Raw genomic sequence first — 11948 nt, 5'->3', positions numbered from 1 at the left:
GGTCAACAGTCGGCTTTCGCCCAGGCTAGAGAGGAGTGGGCGTGGGCAGGCCTGGTGCTCTCCTGGGGTTGGTTGCGGAGCAGGACTGAGAGTCACCTGTGTTCTGTGATTGTACTGCTAGTGTAAAACTTAATAAAGAGCAGTTCGGCAACCGCCGGTCTCAGAGCCTCCGTGAAGTCACTACAGTATTATTATTATTATTTTCAAGCCAGTTCGGGTCTCATTCATGAAACGGATTTGCACAAGAAAATCTCCAGATAACCGTTAGCTACCTTTTACCTCATGTCACGGTTAGCCACAAGATAGCTTTTCAAGCCAGTTCGGTAACTAGATAGCTGGCGCTACCTAACTGAAAAACGTTGATAACTAGCTAGCTACTGGCTAGCCTTTGACATATTGAGCTGAAACCAATTGAAGTTGTGGCATTTCATATCATTTTTGTTCTATGAACCGTTCTTAAAAAGTCTGCTAGTTGGCGTTGGCTAATATGCTAGTGGTGGCTAAGGCTAGCAGAATTTCCGTGTTTTTTGGAACCATACAGGAGTTTTTCAGCTCTTAAACTCATCAAAAATCAACTGCGTTCAACTAGTCAGAGAACAGACTCACAGGTTTAGCAATTCTCAGTTTGAGATTGAGTCTAAACATGCATAAAAATTAGATTTGGATGAGTTTGTTAAAGATGCACTGAAACGAATGTTCATCTATCATTCAAATGAAATTTTTGTCTTTTTCTAAAACCATCAATCCAACTTGAACTAAATTTTCCGGGCATAACTTGTTAAAACGGCCATTTAAAAGTGTGAATTATGTGGCCTTTGGTGCGAAATTGGCCACATGACCGTGACGTCATAGGGTTGACTCCCGTATTTGCTAGTATGGCTGGCTGCGATAATAATATACATTTGATGGACCTATATCTCATAAAGGAACCAAAATTCTGATACAAACATCAGCAGGTCGAAAGAACACACCTCTAACATTATGTGGAAAAACTTTCGTTGAATTTAAGCCACACAAATCGATTTAATATCTATATTGTAGAGGCTCTCTGCACCTCCGTATGGGTAATGGAAATGAAAGAAAGTTACCATTTTCAGCACAGGATCGGCGGCACAAAACAGCCATCGCTCCTACTACATGCTGATTATTATTAAGATGTTATCAATCAAATGACACAATAGTGTATGTTTGCTGTGGTAAACTGGAAAAGATTTGAACATGCCGGTTTGGCAGATATGGCATTCTGCTGCGCTGTCTTTGACACGTTGAAACCTAACGAAGTGGCACTTTGAAATCCAGCCACTTAAAAAAAACGTATGTGATAATAACATGGTTTTAATGTAAGCTTAATAAACAATGGCGTGGATTAACGGGTCGGATTGCGGATCCTCACGGGTCGGCGGCAGGGAGATGGGCACCCGGCCTCGGCACGACTGACAGCAGCCATCGGTAGGACTGATCCACGGAGCCTCGGATGTCGTAGCCGGCGCAATCACCGGAGAGACCAGACAGCAATTCTAGCTGGATATGTGTGCAGACCGAAGAGCAAAGCGAGCAGTCCCCTGCTTCCGAGCAGCAAACACCGTAACAGGTGCAGCTATCGGCAGGCGGCAGCACGCAGTGATACGATCCACCGTGCTCTCAGCCAATAGCAGTGGTCGACACTTGCCTCTCAGAAGCGAACAGTAAGCGAACATTATTATATATATAAAAAAAACAAGTCCAGTAATGTCCGATCTGGAAATTTCAGACTCACCTGTCTTCGCGCCCGAGCAGTAGTTCGAGCAGGGACAGTCTCCGTCGGCACACCAGGTCCAGCGATGTCAATAGTTGGAACAGCTTCAGCTAAAAGACGTCTCCTATTCCCAACCATTCCCGCGATCTCCACATTTTTAAATGAAACTTTTGTGATGGAAATGTACGGAGCACAACACGGATGTTGAGGACACTTCAAAATCACGACGATGCCTCCGTACAAACTGTATCCACCGTGCTCTCGTCTTTGCCTTCTCCTTGTCAGCCTCAGTTCCAGTAGTTTTTGGTTTGGGAAACATGTGCAGAGAGATCCCTTCAGTGAAGCTGTTATTTTTGCAACTAACACCATTTGTTCCTCCAGCAACACAATATTTTCTGCCGTGCTGTGATGTCTTAGCCATAGACGCCGCCATTACAGTTAGACTACGAGAACTTCTGTGTCAACCCTATGACGTCACGCATTAAAAAAAGAATTCGCACAAAAAGACAAAATGTGGCTCCTTTTGAGCCCGTTTTAACATGACTTCCCGGATAAATTATTATCCAGACAATATCTCATTTTAATCGCAAGGCTTGGAACCTTTAGAATCAGCAGCAAAAACTGTGAAATTCCAACAATTAAAATTCGTTTCATAAGTCCTTTAAGAGATTTGCTGCACAGCACAGCAATCGTCACATACAGCTTCTGTAAATTTGATACTGAATAGCAATCAGTTGATATACATATTTTGTTATTGTTAATGGGGGGGAAAACATTTATGCTGCTACAATAATCCCAAGGGAAACACTGTTTTAATATACTAAAAAGTGGAATGCTCATGTATGTAGACCAAATATTGAATTTATCACACTTGGGTGTTGTTGAAAAAAACTGTTGTATATGGGCTCATATAAAGTACAAAGTACGATGGGCTTCCTAAAAAAATTGCCACCCTACAATATATGCCTGCCACCCCTCTACCACCCCATGTATAAATCTCTAGAATCGCCACTGATAGTGTCAAATGCTGCAATCAAGTCAAATCGAGTCACTAAGATAGCAGGACATTCTGAGTCAACAATTCAATCATTAAAAACTCTCAGAAGCGCAGATTCAGTACTGTGGCTTTTCATCAGACAGTGTGACTGTAAAGCATTCGCATCCAACGTGTTTAAATAAGGGTAAAGTCGTGTTTTCTAAAAGTAATCTTCCATAAAACTCCACCTTTACAGGGCATTCATAGTTAAACAACCCGATTATATTATGAATATGTTTAAAAGTTGCCTCACCGGTCATATTTATATCCGTTTTCTCATCGATATGCAGGAGTTAGAGCGATGCACGTTCCCGTGACAGGGGATGCAATTCTCGGCAGGCATGGATTTCTCGGCATAACACCTGCAGCAGTGCGAGTGCGCAGGGACCGTCTGCGACACAAGAGCAAGACGCTGTAAACAAAAATCAATAACTCCACGGTTGTACAGGATAGAGACGCTAAAATCACTCCACATATCGGCGTTCTCTTCATTATGAACAAAACAGGTTCTGCATCATTTTGGTAATTTTTTACAATTCTCATTAATCAATAAAAACTTCTATAGTAATCAATAGCTTCACTGTAATAAAGTGTAGACACTCCAAACTCATGATTTCTGTGCCCACACTGTACAGTCCGATCCTCGGGTAGGCTACGACCTGAGTGCCCACACTGGCATTAAACAGGAACGTTTGCTAAATCGTACAGTGTATTCCAGACTTTAGAATGGCTCCACTTCCAGACAATCATCTGAAAGTGAAACATAAGACCCAAACTCTCATGTCACATCTACATTTCAGAATCTGGATATTATAGTCACAGATTAAATGTTAAATATAAATATTTCAATATTTATCATAACAGTAACAGTGTGTTACATTTGTAGCTGTAAACACTCATAAAAATATTAGAAAAATACATACGTTGGTTTGGTGCTTACCTAAATCCTAAACATAAGGAGTAAACATTTATAATCATCACTTCAGTAGTATGATGGCAATTTTATCTTATTTTGTTGTATTTTATTGCTTTCACTGTTCTTTTATTGTTTTTACTTCTTCTTCTCTTTATTTTTTACCTGTTGTAATGCACTTTGGTACATCGTAAGATTTGTCTGTAGGGCTGTATAAATAAAACACATTTACATTTACATTCAAAAGTTACATACGTTGTTTTTGGTGCCTATTTGTTTCCCAAATATATTAGTGTGTCTGTGGGAATAGGTGATTAAGAGGCATTAACTTAAAGCACTTTATGGAAAGGCGCTGAATGAAGTTCCTTTCATTAGTTTACGGGGCAGATCTGACACATCCAATATGGCGGACGCGCCGACTCAACGCAGCAAAAAAAAAAAAAAAAAAAAAAAAAATGAGGCGTCTATGTGTCTATGGTAACAACCGTGCAAGCCTACGCGTAGACCGATTCCATGTTACCATAGTAACAGCATAATAACAGCTCTTCTGTTGGCTCACTCCGGTAGCTAACAGGTAGCTAACTACCTGTGAATAAACTACGTAAAAGTAGCCGCTGGACATTTGTAACCACAGAATTGGAGAATTATTTCAGGATCACTAAGGTAATACAGATATGATTGATAATGTTCTGGAGTTGACCTATGAGGTTGTCTTCTGCTGTATTGAATAGAATGTTAGCGGTCAGGGGCTTTGAAAATATTGTCAATAGTACACGCTGAATACGTTTGGCTAATATTACTGCTTCTGCTTTCTCTTCAAAATCAAATCACAGTTTAATAAAACTACTCCGTTTTCATTTAAGGCTTCTCCCTTTACCGAAAATTAATGTTTCAGTGCCTTCTAGACTCATAGTATATTATTTTAATGGTGTTTTTTTGTTGTTGTTGCTTTGTTTTAATTTAGGAACGAAATTACAATATCGTTATTCCCATTTCTCCATAATGAAGTCCCAAGATTATGCCTGAGCACAAATGTTTCTTTTAGGATAAAAGAAATAAACAAAACACTTGTGTACCACTTCCAAGCATCAAAACTACGTAAAACGTGTAGGAAATGTTGCGTGGTGGAGTATCTAATTCAGGAATTGTTTTAACATTTAGTATGCAAAATATTGTAAGTGTAATTTTTTTGTTTAAAACCACGCTGGAAATTCTTAGTTTAAATCGTCAGCTGTAATTTTGAAAGTGAATCAGCAACACCGGAAGTCACAATGCAAGCGATAGCGGTAACTTATTATTCTCCCTTTAGCAACGTTCCCAATACGAGCTGATCAACTGCTTAAGCTTGGACATTTTGCACTCTTATCACTGTACTCAGATGGTACTTTGTGTTGTGGTAACACACTTAAACGTGTACAGAAAGTAATAACCGGCTCCATCTCTTTAAGAGAAACGTCTTGTCAGCCCAGTGTGTTAGCTATCGTCAGGATTTTAGCCATGTATCTGCTTCACCATTTAACGCTCCAGCTCGGATACTGTTAGTCTCCAGCAGGTTCCGAAGAAGTTAGGATGTCAACTGATCTGGCCGGTGTGTGGGAGGTGGCCCTGAGTGATGGAGTCCACAGAATAGAGTTTGAACATGGCACAACCACTGGCAAGAGGGTCATCTACATTGACGGAAAGGTAATTCGCATGGTTCGTGTTAGCCACGGGAAAGACAAGTACTTTATTACAAAACTAAACTCTTCCTGTGGTTCACATTTACTCCAAGCAAATGCTACAAGCTGCCATTTTCTGATTTTTGAATCATGCTTTTAGGAGGTTGTGAGACGCGACTGGATGTTCAAACTTGTGGGGAAAGAGACGTTTAACGTGGGCCAGTCGGACACCAAAGCAACCATCAACATTGATGCAGTCAGCGGCTTTGCCTACGAGTACACTTTGGAGATCAATGGGAAGAGCTTGAAGCAGTACATGGAGAACAGATCAAAGGTCACCAGCACCTGGCTCCTCAACTTGGATGGCACTGACTGCAGAGTTGTCCTGGGTAAGCTCGATGTGTGTCTTTGTCTAATGCACCCACTGCGTGTAGTCTAACCATATATTCAGTACTCATGGAACAACTCCCGGCTTTATATGAAATATACATAAATACATAGTCTTTTCTGGGATTATTTGTTCATCCATATTATCGGTCAGGATTGTAATTGACTTGATATTTAGCACAGAGGCTAAGCTCTTTAGCTGTTTTAAGCCCCACGCCATCTTCAGCCACCTCTGCCATCAGGGTAAGTTAATCCTACTTATAATAGCTGATCAGGCGCCGTACTGCCTAAAGCATACATACACGGCACACAAAAACTACAGTAGGTTGTTTGTTTTTATGGAATGCAGTGCTCAAAAGCACGAGAATCTAAAATGTTTCCCTCAACTAAAATAGATGTGTTTTTTTCTTTGATGCACAACTACAGCAATGATCTCAGTGGACCTTACACAGAGGGAAGCCCAACAGTTCTTTGGGGCTTTGATTTCTTGTATTATCTGGGAAACAGTTCCATAATGACACCTAACCACATTAGAATTAAACAAGTGAAGGCTGTACACATATTTAGATGTGTATCAGGATATATAGTGGTGCCTGAAACTAGATGCTGAATCTTCTAAATGTCTATATTTTGGCATAGATATGATCTTTCCTCTGAAGAAACTGCAGCTTTTTCCTCAAGTTTACTGGATCAAAGTTAGGATTTTGAGTTGGAACATGAACATTTTTCTTCTTTAATCATTTTTTTGTACAACAACCCGCGTGCTTAGGTTTGTAGACTTACTGCATGACTAATTTTCTAATTTTTCCTTCTGAATTTGCTGTTTTTTTTACAGGATTCTACTGTGAAGCATGTGCAGAGGGCCTGGGCGCTCTGCACATGCTTCACAGTTCCATTTTAAAAAAACGTTTTGTAAAAATAGTAAAGCATAAATGTTAATTGGTACAGCCAAATTCCCAATAAAAGCACTCATTAGCCACATTCAGATAGAGCAGTTCTAAGAACGCAGTTCTAAGAACGGTCCTCCTTGAATTTCGTTCTGATAACTGTCCTTCCCCAGTGGAATTGTTTCAGTTTGCATTCACACATGAGTCGGGACCTTGATAGGGACTGATGCGGCGTAACCGTCTGCGACAGCGACGTGTTACTTTAGCGACACATTCAACAACAAAATAAAACAAAACCCGCGAAAAGTAAGGAGAGAAGAAAAAAAAAAAACACCAAGAAGCTAATATGGAGAGCAGGGAGACCACCGTGTTCATGGTCTGCATGATGGTGATATTAATCATGGACGATCACATCGGGCGTCTAACATGGAGGCTGGAAGAGCTCACAGAGAGAGTCAGGAGACGCAGGATCGAGCGCAGGCCATACTTCTTCATTTCATGAAGGAAGGAGAGCAGAGCGCCGCAGACAAAGGAGACAACGTGTCAGATTAACTTATTAAACACGCGCCAGTTGTGTCTGTGTCGTATGAGGAAACATTTCAGACGTGACAGCATGACAAGAGGCGTAGCTACCGACCACCAAACATCTCCGTCAGATGTGTTCCTATAAAACCCAGAACAGACCCAGCCTCAGAGAAGGAGCTGAAATGGTTATAGGAACTGAGGGCGATGGTCCTGAGTTCCTGTATGTGCGAATGTGGGAGAAAACGGCCCGGCGGATTAAAAGGTTATTAGAACTGCTAAAGGTTCCTACTGTGCGAATGCGGCTAATGTTGACATATTTTATGTTTCATTCATATCAACTCACAGTTGCTTAAAGCATTTCCAGACTGTCGCTCTGTTCTATTGATCCTGATTTAATGATTTGTCAAAATCACCATTTAAGTGACTGAAAGATGACGTCTTTGCAGTGAATTTGGATATATTTACATGATCTCCCACAAAGTTAAAAGCAGCAGAATTTCTTGAACATTTTTCTACTGACCACAGCATCATAACTCTATTCCATTCCTGTGAATGTTTACCTGGAAAAGGGCAATCATCAAAATAAATGGGTGTAACTGTGGCTCGATTCAGCAGTGCATGTAGTTGCACTGAGAAATGGCAAACTGTTCTGGTCCAAGCCATGATACGACCTCAAACATGTTCCACAGATCAGAGGAGGTTCTTCTGCTGGAATGCAGTGTTTCCCCCTTTTCCAAACAAAGAGCTTCTCACTTAAACTAACATGTTTGGTGTGTTAATCATCCGTCCACAAAGTGTTTTTTCCAGCCGTCTGACTTATCCTCTTTAGCAACAGAGGAATTGGCACCATCATCCTTTCCTCCACCAAGACGAGGGCTGAGATATTGTTGCCAGCTGTCTGTTTCAGGAAGCAAAATGTCATTCAACGTAGTGGACGTTTGGAGCTTGGGCAAAGGAAGAAACGTACCAGAAGAAGTACATTCATTAACATAACCCGATGTGAGGAGCCCTTAGTTGCTTAGAATTAACCTTGTTTTTTTTTCTTGCAACTTCACTGATAATTATATACCTTAAAGCATTGTGACGGGCAACATAAAAACTGGCATGGGAAGTTGAGACTACTGAATGTGCCTTTAATTTGTTTCTCTCTCAGTTGTTTATTCATTCTGGTTTATCTTTTTACTTTTTTGAGAGGTATAAAAGGAGCTACATTTTGAATTTTGCTAAACAGCTCGAATAAGAACAAGTGGATCTGACCTTTGCTCTTGCAGACACCTCTGCTGGTCGACCACTCCCAGGGAAGGTGACAGCGGCGTTGAATATCCTCTGTGTGTGTGCAGCATAAACTGCTTTCATAGACACTCGCCGATAAGCCGTTGATCAAGTGCATTTGATCAGCAGCACCTGGCTGCATCTTACCCTCTTAGTTTCTGGGGAAGCAGTAAGGATGGACGTAGCTTTTCACACACTGCTTCTGCATTTTGCCTTTGCTTTTGTCAACGGGCAATGACATACTGTGATACGCCATGAACTGTTGTTCATCTGAGGTTGTATTTACTTCATTTTAGTTGCGTCTCCTGGCCAAAGTTAAAATGTTTTTAAGTTGTCATGACCTTGAGAAAGCCATCCATGCCCTAATAAGTTCCAGGTTAGACTATTGCAATGCACTTTATGTCGGCGTCTCCCAGTCTTCTCTCAGTCCACTTCAGCTGGTGCTGTCCGTCTTTTAACCAACACTAACAGACGTGTGCACATCACTCCTGTTCTTAACACCCTCCATTGGCTTCCTGTCCTTTTATAGAACTGATTTTAAACTTTTAATGTTTGTTTTTAAAGCTCTTTAACGGCCTCGCCCCATCATATTTATCTGAGCTTTTAACAGTCCACAATCCTGGTAGAGCTCTGAGGTCAACAAATCAGTTTTTGCTGGAAGTGCCCAGGTCAGAATACAAACCCTGGGGTGACCGAGCCTTTTCTGTCGCTGCCCCCAGGCTCTGGAATAAGCCCCCCGTCCAGCTGCGTCTTATTTCTGACCTGGGCCTCTTCAAAACTAGGCTAAAAACCTACTTATTTAGGATTACTTTTAATACCCAGTAGTATGATGACACTTTTATCTTATTTTATCTTATTTGATTTTGTTATATTTTATTGCTTTCACTGTTCTTTTATTGTTTTTACTTATTCTTCTCTTTATTTATTACCTGCTGTAAAGCACTTTGGTACACCGTAAGGATGGTCTGTAAAGGGTTGTAGAAATAAAATAAATACAAAACATTTACATTTACATTTTATGGCCTATCGTAGCACCAGATGAGTATTATGTCATAACATTTAAAACCATAGAACTAAAAGAGGGTGTACTTTTTTTTTTTTTTGCACAACGTTAAAAAACACTTGACGTTCCTTTTTATCTTCCTTTGAGACTTGGGTTCTTCTGAGCACCGTTGTAGCTGGCAGTTACACGACACACTTTCTAATGTGCAACAGTTGGAGAACTCATCTCTGTCTTCTTTTATTTCAGAGAAAGACACTATGGATGTGTGGTGTAATGGTGACAAGATTGAGACTGCAGTAAGTATAACATCGGAAGGATCCACTGAAAAATGTGATAATGTATATTGTATGATGTTAATTCCAACTTGTGGGGAAATCACAGAATCACAGATGCTGAGAAAAACGTGAAAAAAAACCCAGAAGAATGTTTTTCTTCAACCACACTGTTGTGATTTGCGCATGCAGGGAGAATTTGTGGATGATGGCACGGAGACGCATTTCACACTCGGGGAACACAACTGCTGCGTGAAGGCCGTGAGCAGCGGAAAGAGACGAGACGGGATCATTCACACGCTGCTGGTGGACGGCACAGAGGTAGCTGAATGCACAGAGTGACGGGTTTGCATCTGTGAGAACAGAAATCTGTGACCCGGTGTCTGTTTGTGTGCTGAAAAACCTTTCATTTCAAACTGTTTGAGTGACAGACCGACTGAGAAACGCGTGCTGCAGGGTGTGCGAGCCATACATTTTTGGTTGTAATTATTATAGTAAATAGCTGACGATAAGATCTGCAGGCGGGGCAGATTTAGAGATGATGCAGCCATACATGTCAGTCACAAAATAGGATTTGCTATCTCAAAAAGTTTACTCTCTTGAACACATTTTTTGAGGAGTAAACTTATATTCCTATATGACGTACTTCCAGTTTCATAAATAATATAAAATGGGAGTCCACAGGTCTCACATTTAGTTCAATCAGCCATGCTTGGTTAGATGAGCACCTGTCGTTTAAGACATACTCAGTATATTTACATCCACAGTTAATATGAGTTCCAGCTTTAGCTCAACTTGGCCAGGATACTGAGCTACTCTCTTTTGTCCCACTTTACGTGCGCGGGCGGGGAATGGAAGCATGTCTGATGCTGCAACACTATGAAGTGTGTTAGACATTCTGCCGCTTCTAACTTTCTGTTTGAGAGATTGTTATACATGTAAGTACAGCTGGACTCACTGCACAGATTCTTTAAGTTATGAGAATAATGATTTTGACAGATGATGCTGCAGTTATTAAATCAGGATTTTATTATAGCAGAGTGACGGTCTCAAAATGCTTTAAGTGACTGGGTTGTTGATACAAAGCCGAAATGGGACAAAACTTCTGACACATAAAGCTATCTGACAAAAGAAAGAAAAATATATGAACGAGGGCACCTTTCTTAGAAATTTGATATCCACTCGATGTTTTATAAAAAGATGTGCTTCAGGGCCGGTTTGAGTTGAGTGATTTGGCTCCCATCCCCGTTATCCAGTCCGGCTGTGAGAAGTTCTATTGTGTATGTTATTTTGGCAGGACTAACACGTTTACATGCATTTAAAAAGTTCCGTTTTGGGCAGCCTAACACAGTAATTCAGTCTTTTCTCGTGCCATGTAAACGCACCGACTCTCCATGTTAAAAGAACAACCAGTCAGCAAACCCACAGATCTTTTCCTCCCTGCTCTTTGTGCTAACTTCCTGTGTTGATCAATGTTGTGCAGTTAGGGGTTTAAACACCAGGATACAGTACTTGTTGAATGTAGAACTATACCAGTGTGCCCTGTTGAGTGCTATGTAATGTTAAATAGTCTTTGTTTCTTTGATTAAATCTGTTGATGTTGCAGTAACATGTTATTAGCTTTTAACAGACTGCTGTAGATGTATAAAATGTTTAAAAATGGGGTATTTTCTGCAACAAAATGGCTACAATAGTTTGATAGACAATCATTCAGATGTGCTAATATTGACAGTCATAAGTCACTTATACAGCTGCTATATATCCCTTTCTTATTGCCACTGGCTGTGGAGACTTCTTGTTGATGCTGTGAGATGTGTGAAAAGCTGTTGTCACACCATTCGTCCCATTTTCTTGTGAAAATCACAGGTTGTGGTAATACAGAAATGAAGCTAAACATTTATTTAAATTGTTCCCATCTCATTGTCCACTGAGCTGAGCACACCGGGGACCATTATGTAAATTGAATCCACGGATAAGAGTGAAATGCAGCTGAAAGTGGTGGTGAAAGGGATTTGTTGTTCTTATCAGACTATTTCTAAGGTGATGAGTTCAAATGCTCAGCAGATTTCTCACTGTTGTGTTATTGTGTCAAATGAGAGACTCTTTGTGTATTTTATATCTCCTGTATGAAAGCTTCACATTTGTACACGCATTTCCTTTTGTAAAATGTAAACTGCATTTGATTTGATTAAATCTCAGTAGCTGATCTGGCTTTGTTGTTGAGCATCAAATTGATGGTATTAATGGACAACGCTGGACA

The 11948-nt window shown here is 40.6% G+C and overlaps 1 protein-coding gene across 1 annotated transcript; it reads left to right on the top strand.

Annotated features, from left to right (window-relative positions):
• Window positions 1-4227: 4227 nt before the first annotated feature.
• On the top strand, window positions 4228-11894 carry faima (Fas apoptotic inhibitory molecule a). Its single transcript, XM_075479074.1, has 5 exons — window positions 4228-4347; window positions 5227-5367; window positions 5503-5731; window positions 9663-9712; window positions 9881-11894. Exons 2-5 carry the CDS (start codon window positions 5254-5256, stop codon window positions 10028-10030), a joined length of 543 nt encoding a protein of 180 aa, XP_075335189.1. The 5' UTR covers window positions 4228-4347; window positions 5227-5253; the 3' UTR covers window positions 10031-11894.
• Window positions 11895-11948: the final 54 nt, after the last annotated feature.

This window comes from Odontesthes bonariensis, chromosome 12, assembly GCF_027942865.1.
Source record: "Odontesthes bonariensis isolate fOdoBon6 chromosome 12, fOdoBon6.hap1, whole genome shotgun sequence".
Lineage (NCBI taxonomy): Eukaryota > Metazoa > Chordata > Actinopteri > Atheriniformes > Atherinopsidae > Odontesthes > Odontesthes bonariensis.
The sequence above is the reverse complement of the archived record's forward strand: the minus strand, read 5'-3'. Positions and strand labels throughout refer to the sequence as shown.

What these genes read in the sequence shown, in the direction of transcription:
- faima (XM_075479074.1), top strand. Translation starts at nt 5,254, where the DNA reads ATGTCAACTGATCTGGCCGGTGTGTGGGAGGTGGCCCTGAGTGATGGA. An exon ending in TGACTGCAGAGTTGTCCTGG is followed by an intron (nt 5,732 to 9,662) that starts GTAAGCTCGATG and finishes CTTTTATTTCAG; the next exon opens with AGAAAGACACTATGGATGTG. An exon ending in GTGACAAGATTGAGACTGCA is followed by an intron (nt 9,713 to 9,880) that starts GTAAGTATAACA and finishes TTGCGCATGCAG; the next exon opens with GGAGAATTTGTGGATGATGG.